This window comes from Balaenoptera acutorostrata, chromosome 11 (genome assembly GCF_949987535.1).
Source record: "Balaenoptera acutorostrata chromosome 11, mBalAcu1.1, whole genome shotgun sequence".
Lineage (NCBI taxonomy): Eukaryota > Metazoa > Chordata > Mammalia > Artiodactyla > Balaenopteridae > Balaenoptera > Balaenoptera acutorostrata.
The window spans coordinates 55,146,902-55,167,273 of record NC_080074.1 but is presented as its reverse complement, the minus strand read 5'-3'; the positions used below and the strand labels follow the sequence as shown (position 1 = coordinate 55,167,273).

The 20,372-nt window shown below is 33.6% G+C and overlaps 1 protein-coding gene across 3 annotated transcripts in view; it reads left to right on the top strand.

The window, feature by feature from the left end:
- MON2 (MON2 homolog, regulator of endosome-to-Golgi trafficking) overlaps window positions 1-20,372 on the top strand; it is a 126,962-nt gene that overhangs the window by 85,283 nt on the left and 21,307 nt on the right. For 2 of the 3 annotated variants that reach the window (XM_057556456.1, XM_007179734.3), the window contains 6 exons: window positions 3,479-4,107; window positions 8,405-8,548; window positions 9,167-9,184; window positions 9,473-9,601; window positions 12,744-12,934; window positions 19,200-19,260. In XM_057556456.1, the coding sequence (XP_057412439.1) occupies window positions 3,479-4,107; window positions 8,405-8,548; window positions 9,167-9,184; window positions 9,473-9,601; window positions 12,744-12,934; window positions 19,200-19,260 (1,172 nt within the window). The remainder of the gene's footprint in view (window positions 1-3,478; window positions 4,108-8,404; window positions 8,549-9,166; window positions 9,185-9,472; window positions 9,602-12,743; window positions 12,935-19,199; window positions 19,261-20,372) is intronic. The other variant, XM_007179735.3, reaches the window with a different exon arrangement.

Below are 20,372 nucleotides of genomic sequence, written 5' to 3'. Positions count from 1 at the left end.
TTTGGTTGTCACAACTGGGGAAGGACAGGCACTACTGGCTTGTGGGGGGAGTAGCACCCAGGGATGCTGCTACACATCTTACAGTGCACAGGACAGCCCCTACAGCAAAGGATTATCCCACCCCAAATGTCAGTAGTATTGAGATTGAGAAACTCTGGTGTAGATTATAATACCTTCCTTCAGTGCTAGTGGTGGGGATGGGAGAGGTTGAGAAAAGTGAACAGAAGTACTTTTGTACATAATTGTGAACAAGTTGTACATATTATTTTTTTAATTTATTATTTTATGGTTGGCTTTTTCCCCCCCCCTCATTATGTTAAAGCATAAGCATATTTACTCTTTTCATAGGCATTTTTGTGTGGTGTTCATCATGGGCACTTTAGGGCTCTCTCTATTTTATATATACACATACATATATATAATGTACATACATATACATTTTAAATCTTAGTTTTTCGTTTTCATGTAAAATTTACATATAATGAAATGCGCCAATCTTAACTGTATGTTTGCTGAGTTTTGACAAATAAGCATCATTTTTAATACCTCTGTGATAGTTACTTTATCTTAAAAGCTAAGAACTAATAGGTAGATTTAGATTTTTAAAAATGAAGACATGATGCAGTTCATGTAGCTTTGATGATTTTTTATAATTTGAACACTAGGAAATGGTTTTTATTATTTTAGAATAAGATTATGGTGTCAGGGTGATGCTCATAGAATGGTTCAGAAGTGTTCCTTCCTCTGCAGTTTTTTTTTGAGTAGTTTGAGAAGGATAGGTGTTAACTCTTCTCTAAATGTTTGGTAGAATTCACCTGTGAAGCCATCTGGTCCTGGACTTTTGTTCGTTGGAGTTTTTAAATTACTGATTCAATTTCATTACCAATAATTGTTCATATTTTCTGTTTCTTCCTGGTTCAGTCTTGGGAGATTCTTTCAAAGAATTTGTCCATTTCTTCTAGGTTGTCCATTTTATTGGTGTATAGTTGTTCATAGAAGTCTCTTATGATTCTTTGTATTTCTGTGGTGTCAGTTGTGACTTCTCCTTTTTCATTTCTGATTTTATTGATTTGGGCCCTCTCCCTTTTTTTCTTGATGAGTCTGGCTGAAGGTTTGTCAATTTGGTTTATCTTTTCAAAGAAGCAGCTTTTAGTTTCATTGATCTTTTCTATTGTTCTTTTAGTCTCTATTTCATTTATTTCTGCTCTGATCTTTATGATTGATCTTTTCTATTGTTCTTTTAGTCCCTATTTCATTTATTTCTGCTCTGATCTTTATGATTTCTTTCCTTCTACTAACTTTGGGTTTTGTTCTTTTTTCTCTAGTTCCTTTAGGTGTAAAGTTAGGTTGTTCATTTGAGATTTTTCTTATTTCCTGAAGTAAGCTCGTATTGCTATAAACTTTCCTATTAGAACTGCTTTTGCTGGCGTCCCAAAGGTTTTGGATCATTGTATTTTCATTTTCATTTGTCTGTAGGTATTTTTTGATTTCCTCTTTGATTTCTTCAGTGATCCATTGGCTGTTTAGTAGCATATTGTTTAGCCTCCACATGTTTGTGGTTTTTTGCAGTTTTTTTCTTGTAGTTGAAAATTTTGCCATTTGCAGCAACATGGGTAGACTTGCAGGGCATTATGCTAAGTGAAGTGAGTCAGACAGAGAAAGACAAATACTGTATGATATCACTTCTATGTAGAATCTAAAAAATACAACAAACTAGTGAATATAACAAAAAAGAAGCAGACTCACAGATACAGAGAACGAACTAGTGGTTACCAGTGGGGACAGGGGGGAAGTGGGGCAATATAGGGGTGGGGGACTGGGAGCTGCAAACTATTGGGTATAAGATAGGCTACAAGGATGTATTTTACAACACTGGAATGTAGCCAGTATTTTGTAATAATTGTAAATAGAGTGTAACCTTTAAAAATTGTATAAAAAATTTAAAAATATTTTAAAATAATGCAGTTAATATTTTTAACATAACCATGTGCAATATATAATTATACCTAGTCTTTTAGAAAGAAGACTTCTTCCTAGACATAGAATATATTAATGAAAGAATTGCAGGGTTTTTTCCTTCCTATGGCATGGAATATTCTAAATCTGAGACTTGGTCACCATTCTGGTGGGGAAATGTAATGTTTCATCTGACTTTTGGACTGGAATGGCAACAAGCAGAGGTATTTTGTTGTTTTGATAGTTTTTAGACAAAAATTTTTAAAACTCCTTGAACAGCTTACGGAAAAATCTGTTTTTTATTGTATGTAAATTATACTTCAATTTTTTTTAAAAAAAGAGTATGGAGAGGAAAAGGCATATAACTGGGCAAGTGTTATAATTTATCCTATAAAGGCAGAGCAGTACTTACTGTTTTATACCAGACTTAGTTCCAGCTTTCCAATTAACTGAATGCTTCCTCAGTCACATGGGTTTATCCCTTCTTTAAAAAACATCTAGTCTTTGATAGCTTTTGTGAAGTGAAATTCTTTAAACCTCAGTTATCTCTATTTCATAGCCTACTTATGTTATCCTTTGTAGAATGTCAGTTCCTCTGATTTTTGCATTATTTAAATACAAATAGGTGGGTAATAATCCATGCTACTAACAAAGCCATTGGGCTAGATGTCTGTAGGAACAAGATCATTTTTTGCTGGGCTTTATAGGAACAAACCACACCTGGCCATAGAGAGTTTCATTATAAACGTGCTTAGTTGGTCACAGGAGTAGAGCAAGAGATTGAATTGATTAGTGGAAACAACAGCTACCATTCAGCCCGTGCTCTGCTGATGGTAGATCAGTCGACTCGGTTTTACATGGGAGAAATAAATTTAGACTCATTGTAAAAGGACAGTCTAATCTTTATGGTGCATTTTCTCCTGGCAACTCACTGATAGGGGGAAAAATGTTTAAGAAAATTCTGCTACTGTAAAATTAGTTAAATATGAAAACCAAAGTGTAAAGTTAAGATTTTTATGGAGTATGATTTACAGTTTATTTTAAACATTTAGACAGATAAAAAAACGTGTATCATACTGTTATAACTTTTCCAATATGCTTAAGAATGGGAACATCTTACTTAGTCATTAATAAAGGTAGATGGATAGACTGAAGATGTTACTGAAAAGTTTTTGTTTTCACCCTCTTAAGTTTTTATTCTGTTCTCCTTAGGCAAAAGTACTAGAATAGAAACATGTATACATACATTTACAGAGTTTTATTTTTAAGACCAAAACCTTGTTTGATATACTCATTATCCTCTTCTTGATGCTGTTTGTTCCTGTAGCTGACAAAAAGTTTTTACTGGATTTTTGGGTTGTAATGATTTTAATTCACATTGTTAGTACCTTAGCATATTTTTTCTAGTTCTATAGGAATTTAAGCAGAAAAATAAAGCAAATAAACTTTAAAGTGTCTAATAGTAAGAGAAAATTTGATCACTTTTATGGTGATAAATTTTTTTTTCCTCTTCCTAATATAGGAGATTTTTCAAGAGCATGGGATGTTCTTCTTGACCATATACAATCAGCAGCACTCAGCAAAAACAATGAAGTATCTCTGGCTGCGCTGAAAAGCTTCCAGGAAATTTTACAGATTGTGACCCCTGTCAGAGACTCAGATAAGCCTGAGACACCACCTGCAGTTCATGTCCCTGTGCCTGTCCTTTTAGGGTCCATATCAGGCCCTGGCCTGAACAGGCCATTTGTAAGAACAGATTCCATTGGAGAAAGACTTGGAAGATATAGCAGCTCTGAGCCACCCATAGTTACTGATGAGCTTGAAGATTTGAATCTCTGGTGGGCTGCATGGAATACCTGGTATAGAGTTGGATCTGAAAGCACTAAGCCTCCTATTACTTTTGATAAACTAACTTTCATTCCCAGCCAGCCTTTTCTTACAGCTTTAATTCAGATATTTCCAGCTCTTTACCAACACATAAAAACTGGTTTCAACATGGATGATTTGCAAAAGTTGGGAGTCATACTACACAGTGCCGTTTCAGTCCCAATAAGTTCAGATGCATCCCCTTTCATTCTTCCATCTTATACTGAAGCAGTTTTGACAAGTTTACAGGAAGCTGTACTTACAGCTCTAGATGTTCTCCAAAAGGTAATAGAATTTTAGTGGCTGTCTAAGCAATATTGCATATGGTTCTCTGGAACTTTTTTTACTTTGCTATATATTTTTTGGGATAAATTCTGGATCATCAAGATTGTTGTGTATGTATACTTTGGGTTGAATTCAAGATTGTAAAGATCCAGTTATTTTTAAAACTTTTATTTTTCTAATATATTTTAAAAGATATTTCAGGTTTATTTTGAGAGTCTTTAAGAAACTGCCTGCATTCTCTTGCTTCTATTCACCAGCTTTTTTGGTTTGTTCATACAACTCTTCACAAGAGGATATACTTTTGGAATGACAACTTTAGTAAAGTATTTCTATAATTAGAAAATTAATAAGCCATGGGATTATATTTTGGTTTCTTTCATCTGTACTTAAATTTAGCTCTGGAATTGTTGGAAGCCTATATTTTTTAAAAAAGGAGTAAGAATAAATTTATAAAGTATTTTTCTCACAGAAATTTTAAAAAGATATTTTAACCTATGTGTGTTTTGTTACTGCAAAATATATATGTATATATATATTAAAACAGACCTAAAAATTATTGAGCAGATTCCAGTTAGCAAGCAAGACCAGATCAAAATCAAATAATTTTTTTAAACTGTCAAGGTAATTATTAGCACAATTCACAACAACCAAAATGCTAAACAAAAAAAATGCCACCTGAAGAGCCGGCAATCCCAACAAAGTAGCTATGACATTCTAACAAAATTAGAATGCAAGTATTAGAATCTGATTACACATGTGTTATCAGTAGCCATTTGTGTACTGAAGATCATGTATTCTAATTAAATGATTGCCTTGTATCCAACTGGATTGAAGAAAACTTTCACAGTAAGAATGGTGGTTTCTACTACACCATAATACGCCTTGAATGACTCTGGAGGAAGTCTAGCTGAGCAGTAATTCCTTGATCTCTTTACCCCTAGTTACACTGTGCAGAGAAACAAATTGTGTAGAAACTTAAAATCTAAGAGAATCTGGCATTTTAAAAACTTCATTATAGGGATATCAGTTTTCCATAATTGAAATCAAAAGAGCTGCTTTTATTTTCAGTGGGGGAAGAAAAGTAGCCTGTGAATAATAACTTTTTTCTCCCTGACTGTGAACATAAGTTGCGTATACACTGCCTTAGAGGGAATGGAAAAGTTAATATATTAGAGAAAGAGAGCATAGGCCTTGTGAGATACCCATAATCTAGAACTTTCAGATGTTTAATTCAAGCTTTTATATATGTGTAGAGGATAGTAAACAAAAAGCAAACAACAAACCCCCAAAACTTTTTTCCAGGGAGAAAAGTATATAATTTTATTTACAAAAAAAACTGCTGCTTTTGCAATAAGAAAACAAATAGACTCATTCTTCCCAACTACTAGGAATTTGTTCTAAGCTTTGAACTTTTTTTTTTTTTTTTTTTTTTTTAAAGGATTTTCTTATTTTTATTTATTTATTTATTTATTTTTGGCTGTGTTGGGTCTTCGGTTCGTGCGAGGGCTTTCTCCAGTTGCGGCAAGCGGGGGCCACTCTTCATCGCGGTGCGGGGACCGCTCTTCATCGCGGTGCGCGGGCCTTTCTCCATCGCGGCCCCTCCCGTCGCGGGGCACAGGCTCCAGACGCGCAGGCTCAGCAATTGTGGCTCACGGGCCCAGCTGCTCCGTGGCATGTGGGATCTTCCCAGACAAGGGCTCGAACCCGTGTCCCCTGCATTAGCAGGCAGATTCTCAACCACTGCGCCACCAGGGAAGCCCCTAAGCTTTGAACTTTTAATGGCTTTTAAAGCAGTATATACCTTCAGTTGGAAACTTAGGAAGTTTTATTGTTGGAAACTTAGGAAGTTTTATTTATATAAATTGATATCATTTTGCATTACTAATTTTCACTCTAGCCATTGTTTATTACTTATGTGATTAATCTAAATGATGTTTCATAATACTTGAATGTGATTCAAATATATGGGGTCTTTAATATTTCCTAACAGAAAACATATTTCATTATTAGTAAAGAGTGTTTTTATTTTTTCTTTCTTTTTTTTTTTTCCAAGTAAGGGTGTTTTTATATTTCCCCCCACAGGTGTCAGAAAATTTTTTCACAAGCAAAATTTACTTGCTTTGGGACTTTATTCATAAACTAATAAGCTATTCTGCAAAACATTTTATTGATTAAAAGCTGTTTTCCTTCCTAAAGGAAAAACTCATTTCTAATTTCATGTTTACCTTTACATTGTTTAGGGTTTCAGGGTCATAGTCTTTTACTTGGTTTTCAAATCACTAGTTCTCAGCCAAAATGATTTAGTCATGTATGCTAACTTTTTTTTTTGGCCAAGATATTTTGGCATACATGGGGGACCTGAGAATTAATATTATCTGCTTTCCCTGAGTTCTGAGATCAGGAGACTGCATCTATCTTATTTATTGCTACACGGATTGAATTATTTTAAATGACTTAATAAGAGAAGGCTTGTACCATGTCAGAGGTTAGATGTCCAGTTTCTTTTCTTTTTTTCACATACACAGTTTTCAAGGACTAACAGGAACTGTTGTCCAGATTGCTGATTGATTCTCAGCTTTTGGACTAAAATCTGTTACCAGATTTATATATAGGCTTTTCTGATAAACTTCAGAATACTGAAGAAAGCCAATAATAACTTTTTCTTAGATGAAGTTTGTTGTAAAAAAAAAAAAAGAGTTGGTTCCATATTACGCATTTTAAGATTCCAGAATTCAACTGTAACGCTATTAGGTGTTTTTTTTTTTTTAATAAAGGATCACTGAAAATCAAAACATACAGTCCAGGTCATTGTTTGTTGCTAAGGTATTTTCAGAAAAATTTTGATACTTAGTTTTCTAAGGTCTCCACACAGACTTTTCCCTCCCTCCCTCCCTCCCTCCCTCCCTTCCTTTGTCACTGAAAATAAAAGAATTCATTTAGGGTAACTATATCTTTTCCACGTAATTACTACTTGTTTACTTGTAAGAGTTAAGACTCAGCAAGGGGTTAATAAAGAAGACCGTGAAACTATTAGAAGTAGTTAGTAGAGAGAATTTTTTTAGGCTGTATACCTTGTAAGTTCATGATTCACTGTTTCTGAGAAAAGTAACCAAGTAGGGAAAGATGGTATTAGATATCTTTGTTCTACTTTCACATTGTAATTATAGGATAATCTAATGTACTAATGGGCAGCACTTTGCTTATCTACTTTGTACCTCAAGATAATTTTATCTAAAACACCAGTTAAAGCTAAATGGTTACCTCTTCTCTGAGGGAAAATAAAACTAGTCTTTTATCTGACAGGTTATAAAAGCCATGATTGCACGAAAATATAAATGTTGTGCACATCTTTTTAAAGAAATTCCTTAAAATTTTGAAATGCTTTGAATTTGTATTTTGAGGGTACCTCAAGTGTAGAATGATCATGCTTTTTGTTTTGTAAAGCACAAATATATTTTAGATACTCCATAACATATCATTAAATATTTTTCGCACAGAGAAAAACGAACACTAAAACAGGAAAATATGAAAGGATGGGAGGAGAAAACACATTTGTTGCTAGAGAAAATAAAAACATAAGATTTATTTTTAAATACTTTCAATGTATTTGAAATAATTAAAATCTGCAGTGTCAGAATATGTATTCTTTGTTTTATGAAATTATTTCTAGTATTAAGTTTAATTTCTATTAAAATTTTCTTGTTTTAAATCAAGTCTATATATTTAGATACATTAGACACTAAATATACTCTGCCCTGTTAAAAATTAATATACTGTATACATTTCTTTTAGAAACAAATTTTTATTCATAACTTATTTTCCTGACTGTAATGAACATGATTATTCGTTAAAGTCTGTGGACCAGGCATGATGCAGGAATCAGCTGTCATTTCAATAAATTAATGCCATCACTTAAGTAGAAGTCAATATCATCTTAGTCAGTGAAGCATTGTAAATGGTCTGATGGGTATATTACTGAACAAATGATCAGATTGTGGAACCTCAGAACTGCCTGGGATTTCTCTTTAAATGCTTGCCCTTTGTTTAGTCTGCTAAGTAATAAGCCACACTTTTAATTAAAAAACGTTTTTTAGCTGATTAATACATTTAGCCTACACTTTATTCAATAATAGTTTAAAATAGCTTAAATGTCCTTCAGGGCTTATAAAAAATTGTATAATACTTAACATAAGATAGGACAGTCTTTTCGATTCTTTGGTTAAACAAAAGCATATATAGTAAAGAACTTAATGGAGTTCAGATTATGCATTCTACTGTTCATATATTGTTTTTATAGGCCATCTGTATAGGACCGGAAAACATGCAGATAATGTATCCAGCTATATTTGACCAGTTATTGGCATTTGTAGAATTTTCCTGTAAACCTCCACAGTATGGACAGCTAGAAACAAAACACATTGCAAATGCAAAATATAATCAGGTAATTTGCTATAAATTATATTTACTCTGTAAGATTTCATGGCTTATAAATATAGTCAGTTCCACTTAAGATGGACTTTGATTATCCCAGAAAATTTTCATTCACAAATAAACTTTCATATGTATGTTAACAGTTTAAGCTGAAAAGAAACACTATGTGGAAGACCTTTTCTGTGTTCCTTTTGTTTGTTTGTTTGTTTGTTTATACTTTCTTTTCCCAAGTGGTTCTCCAGAAAGTTTGGCCTTTCATGTTACTTTTTCTTCGAAGTTCCTTCCTTTGTGTCCTCACCCCACTATAAAATGGCTTCTAAATTCCTAAGCCTAATCTTATCTAAAAGATATCTGCAATACAAAATGAAGAAATCTGTGTGTACTAAATAAGAAGTCTACTACTGGTGTGAAATTTAGTTGGATTTTACATGAAAGATTTTTATAGCCATAGTTGGCAAATTTTAACTTTGTTTTGGCTTAGGGGAAAAGTAAATTTCTGAATGCATGCACATGCTGATTTTGTTCACTCAACATAAAAATTATAATTTTACATGGTCCGAAACGTAGTTTTAATGTGTATTAACTTTTCTCATTCTATTTGTCTTGCAACACAATGGAATCACAATAGATCCAACTATTTGCACCGGTGAGTTAAATTTCCTAAAATTGTCCTAACCTGTTGGCAACAAATAAAGTACATCTTTCCCAGTTTTTGATAGAATGCTCTATGTACTTTTTCTGATAGTTTTAATTTTTGCCTGGCTGAAAATTATTCTTTCATGAAGTACGTATCTCTTTGAAAACTTTGCATGTAATCTAATCTGGCCTAAAACCAAGGCCTAAACTTTAAGACAAAGAAGCTTTCGCTTTGAAAACAATGTGATTTCATTTAATCTCATTTTTATTTTAACTCTGTGAAAATATTACTTTCTAGGCGGAATGGGTAGCCTTGAATTATGTACCATTTGCTGAAAGGTCTTTAGAAGTAGTTGTGGATTTATACCAAAAAACAGCCTGTCACAAAGCAGTGGTGAATGAGAAAGTACTCCAGAATATTATTAAGGTATTTTTTTTTTTTAATTTCTCTACTTTCATTTAATAATGTCAGTATTATTGAAATTTCTCTTTAGGTAATAATATATTATCATATATTGAGATAAATGGAAAATATAATTTGTTATTATTTATAGTTACTCTTCTCTAGCATTCATGGATATTATTTAGGAAGCTGTTTTTTTAAAACGAGAAGGTTTTTTTAATGAAAATATTTTAAAGTAAGAGTACATTAGATTTTTTATGATTCTTAAATTTTGCCACATAAGACAATAAGCATCCTGTTTCTTAGGACAGGATGCTCTATGATTTTGGGGCAAATGAGCCTGAGAGTGTTTGTCATCTGTAAAAGAAGAGTAATACCAATACAAATTTCATGTCTTAACCATTAAGAGATTCAGTTGAGATATGGCATTTAATGATACTTGCCAAGTAGTCAGTGTTGAATAAAAAGTTAGGTTCCCCCTTCCCTCAATAGACAAGGAAATAACTACACTGCCTAGGGGATCTTGGCAAGGATTAACAGAAGTAACATTTGAAGAAGTAGTACCAGCAAAAAGGGAGAAGGAGATATAGATCAATTAAGCAATATAAAAGATCATGGTAGGGCTTCCCTGGTGGCGCAGTGGTTGAGAATCTGCCTGCCAATAATGCAGGGGACACGGGTTCGAGCCCTGGTCTGGGAAGATCCCACATGCCGCAGAGCGGCTGGGCCCGTGAGCCACAATTACTGAGCCTGCGCGTCTGGAGCCTGTGCCCCGCAACGGGAGGGGCCGCGATAGTGAAAGGCCCGCGCACCACGATGAAGAGCGGTCCCCGCACCGCGATGAAGAGTGGCCCCCACTTGCCACAACTAGAGAAAGCCCTAGCACAGAAACGAAGACCCAACATAGCAATCAATCAATCAATCAATTAATCAATAAAAAAATAAATCTTTAAAAAAAAAAAAAAAAAAAAGATCATGGTATATTTTTAAAGCAGTGTTGAGAAATCCCACTTAGGGAGGTGGCAGGGCCTGGAATAGGTCTGAAAAAGTGGCTATGGGTATTACAAGCCATCATAAGGCATCAGATTTTATTCTTTAACCATTGAAGGTTTGAACATGGAGGAGTGACATGAATCAGTTTGTATTTTTTAAGGAATTAAATAATCAGTTTTCTTTACTCCGGAACACTTCATTGATGCCACTTACTACATTGCATTGTGGTTAATTGGACAAGGCTCTTCCTTCCTTAGAAATTGTGAGCTTCGTGACAGCAAGAACTGAATTTTCCAGTTCCATGTACATTTACTGAGTATATACTATATGCCAATCTCTGTATTAGTTGCTTAAATATTTTACAAAATAAATGTATAAATCAAATATATTTGCTGTGCTTAACATTCCCTTGACATTGGTAAAATATTAATCTAGTAGTAAACCATACTTTTCATTTATCTAATCTTGAGTTATAACATGTTAATTCAGAGTGGCCGGTGTATAATTTAGTATTCTTTTGTTTGCATATGACAAAAATTCAGGCTCTGACTAGCTTTAACAATAAAGGGGCAGGCTTAGTTGGAAAATTCAGAGATGGAGGGCTTTAGGGTTGGTTGATCCAGTGGTTCAGTACTATCACCAAAAACCAAAATTTTTTTCCCTGTTCTGCTTTCCAAGGGGTTGACTGCATCCTAACTATGTTTCCCCTCATAGTTGTAGGCTAATAAAGGGATTATATGTCAGTAGCAGGTGTGTGTGTGTGTGTGTGTGTGGGTTTATCAGATTCTTCTTAAGTTACTAAAATTAAGTGAATCGGCTTTAGTCCCATGCCCAGTCTTGAACCAGTGATTATGGCCAGAGAAATGGAGTAGATTGATTGGCTTAATAAACTAATCATCTCTTTACCCTAATTTCCAACTGGATGTGGGGAGGGGAAAGGGATAAATAGATTCTGGGTGGGCTAATTATCTGTTAGTAGAGGCCCGTTTCATGCTAATATGTAATGGTTCACATGTTCACTGTGTGAGTATTCAGTAATCATTTGTGTGGAGGATGATGAAATCAGGTTTTATGTTCACTCCGTAACATTAAAATACGAAAATATATCTCTTCTACTCTTTATCTTTCTCAGACTAGAATTTTTATATAAAAGCTGAATTTTCAGTCTAATGCACATTATCAGACGATATGCTGAAACTATTTATTGATGGTGCTCTGGGATAACTCACTGTGATAGTTTGGTCAGTCTAGTCTTCTAGTTGTTGGACAGTACTATGACCAGAGAAATTCATTCTGAACCACTGAATTAGTTCTTTAATGATTAACAGCAACCTGTCTCACAAGTTGACCAATTAAAAAGTAAGTCTCAATATTTTAGTCACTAGACATAGTTCAAATGCTGTGCTGTGTCCTCAAAGGTTAAAGATAAAATAAACCAGGTTCTTGAATTATCAATTTTTCTCAAATATTTGGAAAAGGAAAAAAAATACATTCAAATGTTAGTGTAGAATATAAAATTCAAAGAATTTTAAAGATAAAGTATAAGACTTCAAAGTAATGATACTCTAGGCCATGTTTACCTAACCATTAGTGAAAAAATATAAGCAGTATTGATCTCTCTTGGATGGGAGAAACCCCATCAGTCAAATTATTTTCTGCCAGGAGAACTATGGCAGAATGCTCTAATTTTATAACATCAAGTTGGAGAAGCTGCAAAATTGTAAGTTTCTTACTCTTAACTTTTCAGAAAACATCCCTATTTTTTATGATGCGAAACCGAGGTTCAAAAAGGTTATTCAATCCTTATTCAGGGTCATTGTTTATAAAATGGACATAGGACTTAAAAGTATATCTTTCTAGGGAATTCCTTGGCCGTCCAGTGGTTAGGACTCTGCGCTTTCAGTGCTGAGGGTGCGGGTTCTATCCCTGGTCAGGGAGCAAAGATCCCATATGCCTCGGGGTGTGGCCAAAAGAAAAAAGTGTATCTTTCTAGGCAGTATGATTTGAGGAACATGTCTGAGAATTGGTCTTTCTAGAAAATAACATCCTATTTAAAATGAAAATACCTATGTTATTATTTTTTTGCTCTCAGCTATAGTTTTTTTTTAAGTAATTAAAGCTGTGTGTGTTTGTTTTAATTAGTACTTATCTTAAACTGTCTTTATTTTCACAGACTCTTAGGGTTCCTCTCAGTTTGAAGTATTCCTGCCCTTCTGAAAGCACATGGAAACTAGCAGTATCTTCCCTCCTCAAAGTTCTTTCTATTGGGCTACCTGTTGCCCGGCAGCATGCTTCTTCTGGAAAATTTGACAGTATGTGGCCAGAACTAGCCAACACTTTTGAAGACTTTCTCTTTACTAAAAGGTCAGCTTATTCATTTTTACAGTTAAGACAGTCTTTCAAGAAGTACACATTATACCTGTAATTGCTCTAAAAACAGTATTTCTCATTATTCATTAACAAAGTAATCGACTCTTAAGATTGCTAGATTGTATACAAAGAAGAAGTGGATTAGGCATTTATCCACTGGGTACATTATCTGTGAGCAGTGGAGATTTTTGCTCTTCACAGTGTTTTGGTTGTAAGACAGGGGTCTATATATAAGGTCATATGAATGCATCATAGTTAAGGAGCCATGGTTTTAATTTGATGAAGTTAAGAAGATCCATTTAAAAAATCTGATGCCCATTTAGCATTACAAGAGAAAAACAACTTCAGAAAATGAGGTTTTTTTAGAATAAATAAGATCATTGGTAATAATGAACAGCTCTTTAAGATGTTTAAGTTTTGCAAAGAAGAATGGAATTTTCATTGTATACTCTCCAACTGAGGGTGTATCTTAAGGATGCTGTTTTGACCCCTCACTGAATGAGAATAGGATAATTAGAATACGGAATTTTTTGAACGAGGAGTCTGCTGCAGTCTGTCTAGAGCTGTACTGTCTAATACAGCAGTCACTAGCTACCCTTAACTTACATTTTCAATTAACTGAGTCACATTAACAACTCAGTTCTTCATCCTCACTCGCCACGTTTCACCATTGCCGTGTGTGGCTAGTGGTTGCTCTAGTGGGCACTGCAGATCACTGAACATTCCCATCATCACAGGGAGTTCTGTTTGGCAGCACGAATCTCAAATGTGCCATTTTACTAAAGGTGGACTTGTCCGTAATAGCTGTGATAGGTAGGTAGTCTTCAGTACTCCTGCAATCTAATTTTCCTTTGTGCTATAGTGGTGAAATTCTGTGACAACAAAAGTTTTTCTGTTTTTTTAATCCATTAATCATTTTTTAAAACTATAGAATGACGAATGTGTCATGCACTGCTATTTAATCATTAAAAATTATTAGTTTGAAACCATTTAAATTATAAATTTCATGTACTTGAAGAAAAACCTACATTGGCATATTGATAATGATCAGATGAGTCTACAACAGAAGGATTTAACTGAAGAGTTTCTATCTTTCTAATGTGGTTTAGTTATTAAGTAAAGAAAAGTTGTAGAGTGCAGAAGGTTAACTTTCATTTTTCTCTGTAAAGGCTTATCTGATATTTCAGAATTGGAAGTAATGACATGTGATCGTAATTTCTGTTTCCATAACTGGTCAGACTTTGTTTTGCTTTCTTATATATTTCTCAACTCTAGAAATCTTATTAATACCAATGCAAGCATATTCTTTGTATTGAATGTATGCAGGAAAATCATAGTGACTCACAAAGCATATTTAAGCAAATTATGTTTTCATTTTTAAAATAACCCTGGGTATTTGAGTTCCTTTGTGGACTCTGTTGCCGAAGTCACTACGTTAATTTGTATGAGGCAAACAGATTTAGAAATTTAAACTTTTCTTTTTCTTTCTCAATTTTCTGTCTGTGTATGCATGTTGCCCTATGAATAAGTTGAATGAGCTTAGATCAGTTTTTTTGAAATGAGTAAAACTTCTTTAAGATTTTCTTTTCCTATGACTGAGTCTTTCCACCATCTTTCTTATTCTCACGTTTCTTATTGAACATTCTTCATTTTGCAAGCTTTGTTCTTATTTTATTAAATTCAGTTTCTTAAGTACTTTCTTTGTGTACAGGAAAGTAGGTAGAGAAACAAAGGCCTAATAATAGGTAATTAACATTTTATGTAATTTTTGTATTCATGCAGTTGTAGTATAATTTCATTACAGTATTTTGCCTGTTGGAGGCCCTACTTACATTAAAGGTTTGAGTATATTGAGTATGGTGAAAAATCACACAGTTTAAGAAACAGTTAGCATAGAGGATAAGAGCATTGACTCAGGAGCCAGATTACCTGGATTCAAATCCCAACTGTACAGCTTTGTAACTGTGATATTTTGTACAAGTTATTTATCTTTCAGTGACTCATTTTCCTCATCTGCTAAATAGGAATAGTAATGCTACCTAACTCATAGGGTTATTGTGAGGATTAAATCATTTAAATGAATGTTTAGAATAGTTCCTGGAATGTAAGTGCTTCTATTAAAATGCTTGCTCCTACTATTATCCTCATAATCATTATTTCTTTCACTTAAGAGAAACTGACATTATCCATATCCTTTACCATGAAACAGCTATATTTTAAACTAAAAACTTAAAGACCAAAAGTCTAAATAACTGGGACTAGGAAGTTTACCCCTAAATTTGGGGTTTTTTTAAATGGCTAGAAAAAAAATAAAGGTACTGAATTCTGGTACTAAGTAACACAGAATCAGTGTTCTAAGTTGTGGTTATTCTAGTTACACATTTAAGCCTTCTACTACATGAAGTAATAGAAAGATGCCCTGTATTGAGAGTCAGGAGACCTGTGGCCTACTCTTGACTCTGCCACCTACTTTCTGTTCACCTTGAACTGGTCGTTTCCTCTCAGTTGGCATCATTGTCCTTAATTGTAAGACTAAATTAATTGATTTGACTAGTTGTAAAAGTCCACAATTATTTTATGTATTTTGACTTAATGTTTTAATCAGTGTTTTTAATTGAATAGTTTACATGGATAAAGCCAATTTAGTTTTTATTTCATAGTCCAAAAAATACCTTAAGGCTCAAAGTGAAAGCTTTTATTAGTTAGTTGATGATAAAAATGCAGTGCTCACTAAGAGAACTTAAAAACCATGCACATTTTCACAGTTTCACGAGAAGATTTTGCCTTTGTTTTTGTTTTCCAAATAATTGATTACTTTGGAAAATCACAAACTGTTAGATTTTAAATTTTATTTTATGGCACATACACACAATGTCCTATAATTGAAATCCATCGGTAGTAGTATTTGAACAGTAGGAAGAGTGTTTTGGGATGTTGATTGGAATAGCATGACTTAGGTTTTTAGATAATATGAATATTTGAGTATCTTTTATATTGGAACATTTTATAAGTTTTTTAACCTAATTACTGATACTCAAAGACTGTGTGAACAACCGTGCCTTTCTCTGTGATGTTTCCCAACTGTTTATGGTCTGCAAGCTGCTTTCATACAGTAACAGTAGCAGTACAGTAACAAAGAAAACAAATAAAACCAAAATCAACTAGAAGAAACGAGAGGCTTTGGACATCACTGAGGACTATCATAAGTGAATGAATTGTTTAAATGAGTGAAAGAAAAACAATTAAAAATGAGAAACATAAGGACTGTAACCTGGTGGACACCTAAAGTCTGTTAGGAATTCATTCAGCCACCCTTTGAGTACCAAAACATGGTACTTGTCCTCTAGAAGACATGTGGGCTAGTGGGAATTCAGACAATCAATGGTCTGTTGACCTTCAGTTAAAAATCACTAAGTACTACCCAAAAGAACTGAAATGAACGTGTTCACACAAAAACTTGTACACTAATGTTTATAGCAGCATTACAACAGCCAAAAAATGAAAACAATCCAGATGTTCAACTGATGAATGGATAAATTAAATGTGATATGTACATCCATACAGTGGAATATTCAGCCATAAAAAGGAATGAAATACTGATGCATGTTACAACACAGATGAATCTTGAAAACATTATGCTAAGTGAAAGAACCCAGACACAAAAGGCCATATATTATGTGATCTCATTTATGTGATATATCCAGAATAGGTAAATCAGTAGAGATAGAAAATAGATTAATGGTTATCAGAGTTGGGAGGAGGGTAGAATGGGGAGTGACTACTAATGGATACAGAGTTTCTTTTGGAGGTGATGAAAATATTCTAGAAGTAAAAGAGGTGACCATTGCACAACTTTGTGAATATACTAAAAAGCTGAATTATGCAATTTAAAAGGGTGAATTTTATGGTGTATGAATTATATCTCAAAAAATAATTTTAATGTACCATTCAGAGAGAACTGATGAAAAATACACATAATACTTTGTCAGTTTGAAGCCTCTTTTCTTTCAATAAAGATTCATGAAAAAAAATTTTTTAAATTACTAACTACTGTACTCCTCAAACTTAAGAGACTATACAGATCTTATATGGCCCATTTGTACCTGCAATATCGACTATCTCCCTTTATAATTTATAGGTAAATTCTGTTAATCATCTGTGTTTTTAAAAGCTCAACCAGGGGGCTTCCCTGGTGGCGCAGTGGTTGAGAATCTGCCTGCCAATGCAGGGGACACGGGTTCGAGCCCTGGTCCAGGAAGATCCCACATGCCACGGAGCAACTGGGCCCGTGAGCCACAATTACTGAGCCTGCACGCCTGGAGCCTGTGCTCCGCAACAAGAGAGGCCGCAATAGTGAGAGGCCCGCGCACCACGATGAAGAGTGGCCCCCGCTTGCCGCAACTAGAGAAAGCCCTCACACAGAAACGAAGACCCAACACAGCCAAAAATAAATAAATTAATTAATTAAAAAAAAATAATCTGTTAAAAAAAAAAAAGAAAAGCTCAACCAATGTTTTTTGATATGCTCACAGTATCTAGAAAGGATACTAACTATAAATTAAATAAACATTAGTGTGAGTTCTGAGATCAGAATATTCAACCTGTGCACAATTGAATAAATTCCTGATTTTATTGATCATTAGGATTAGGAAGAGTGAACCTTTCAGCTTTGTATGCTACTCTCTTCCCTCATTATAAGATATTTTAAAACTACAGTTCAGGGGCTTCCCTGGTGGCGCAGTGGTTAAGAATCCGCCTGCCAATGCAGGGGAAAACGGGTTTGAGCCCTGGTCCAGGAAGATTCCACAGGCCATGGAGCAACTAAACCTGTGCACCACAACTACTGAGCCTGCGCTCTAGAGCCCGTGAGCCACAACTACTGAAGCTCGTGCGCCTAGAGCCCGTGCTCCGCAACAAGAGAAGCCACTGAAATGAGAAGCCCGCACACTGCAATGAAGAGTAGCCCCCACACGCCACAACTAGAGAAAGCCCGCGTGCAGCAATGAAGACCCAACACAGCCAAAAATGAACAAATAAATAAATGAGATCTATTAAAAAAAAATGGAAGTCTCAAAAAAAAAATAAGGTTCAGTGTTTCTGATATGTGATGCCAATAATATTAATACTGTATGTTCCTGATAAGCTTTTTTTTTATTAGTACAATAGTTAGCCAATTGGTATTTGTCTTTGTGTGTGTGTGTATTTTAATACCTGTGATTAGATAAACCAAATAATACCAAATAGAGCAAAAATAGCTCTAGATACAAAACTCTATACTGTACCTCTAAATCTAAATATGATAATACTATTTTTACATTTATAACTTTTATAAAAGAGAAGAACTTAGGCTCAAATATCATATAAATCTAGGTTCAAATTGTGGCCTTGTCATTTATTTATGATGTGTTCTTGGTCATATTACTAGCCATTCGAAGCTTCAGTTTCCTCTTCTGTCAATTACATGATAATACATGTGGTTAACGTGGAACATAGGAGATAATGTAAATAAAGCTCTTAATACAGTGGCTGGTTCTCTAATTTTTGCTGTCATTATTATTGTTATAATCATTACCATCCTATTCTCAGCTGTTTTTAAGTGCTTAATATTTCATTGTTTCATAAGTTTAATAGAACTATACTGCTCATTCTTATTCAGAGCCACAGGGTCTAGAATTAGCTTTGGTTCCCTTGGAACTGTTGATTTATTCTGATCTTGTTGGAACACTGTTCTGTTTTAGAAAGTCTGAGTCAGTCCACTTCTTTCCATATGTTCTCTATCTTTTACTGTAAAGATATTTAGTATATTGTATTTATTACAAATTAATGATCAGTGGGCTGTCGCTGAGTGAATAATTCAGCATCTTGACCAAGGCTCTTTTAACTCTCTCTGAAATCACTGGCAATATAAGTGAATTCAGTTTTTGTCACAGTGGTAATTTTTGCTGTAACTCCGGATGATAGTATCTTTACTTTTCTTTGTTTTTCATTCATAGTATTAAAAGAAGTTTTGTTCTACAGATTTTATTTAGTTCAAGATTGGACTAGTATTTTTGTAGCTAGAATTTCATGTTTGTAATTAGCTTAGTCATTTATACTAATTAATTAAAAATACTGTTCTTTTAAATAAATGATAATGTTCTAACTTGGGTGAGAAAATATATTCTTTTGATACTCGAATTCTGTTTGTTTATTTTCTGTTTGTATTTTAAGGAAATATTTTACCTTTAAAAATCAAGTCTTTTATTTATTTATTTTTTAGCATACCTCCAGATAACCTCTCTATTCAAGAATTTCAAAGAAATGAAAGTATTGATGTTGAGGTGAGGAAGCTATTTAAAACATTTTCCTGTGACCATTTATGAAAACCAAAGAGTAGAAATGTTGAAACTGTAAAATTGCTTAAAAAAAAAAAAAAAAAGTAGAGTGATAGGTTGAGCTTGAACCTAAAAGCATTAAAACACAAAGGTTAAAGTTTAATTTTTAAAGCACTGACATTTATAAAATTATTTTCTTATATTTGTTAGCTTTGTGCTGTGTGCATGTTGTCCAGATACTTAGTTGTGTCCATTTAATAATTTTAAAAAGCAGTTGATTTAGTAAAATAAATCCATCAGTCAGTGAGCATGTATTTGAGAGCTTACTTTATAGTTTGACAAATCAGATGTTTGTATTTAAATTAATCAGTAAGTTGCTCAGATTTTTCTATTTTTAACCAGATGTAGAAGCAAATAATGAATTTTTTTTAAAGAACATATTTTGCTGATTATAAATGGAATTTAAAGAAGTAGTTTTTGGTTATGGATTTTTTTTGTTGGGGGGGTTATTTTTTCCCTTTAAGTGGGATAAGGGAACTTTTAAATAAATCAAATCAAATAAATTACATAGAAAGCATAGGCATCATATCGATATATAGATGCAAAATATTGCCTTTTGTCCCATTGCTATGTTAACTCTTGCAAACTCTTCTTCAGACTTTTCTTCTTTCTCTTCAAAAGGCAAAATAACACATTGTATGTTAGAAATAAGCTATTTAACAAAAATGAATATAACTTTACTTCTTAATGGCTCATTTTTATGGTTCTAAAACGAGATTTAAATCATGTTCTTAATCCTGTTTTAGATATTTTATTCTAACATGGATACATTTCATATGCTGATTTTTTTCTCCAGAGCACTCTTTGCACTTATCATGTTGCAGATCAAAATTTATTGAAGTTATTGTATAGTAAACAGTTTATAGTATTGACTATTTTGTAGTAAAGTTATTTACTAAGACAGATGAGGGAAACAGACTATCCTGCATATTAACATTAAAATGGTTGTATACTTCTATTAAGAAAGATTCTTTAACTGATTTTCTTTTAAAATAAGATTTAAATTTTACTCTAGAAATTATCATTTGAGTTAGTCTCTTTCAAGAAAAAAAAAAACC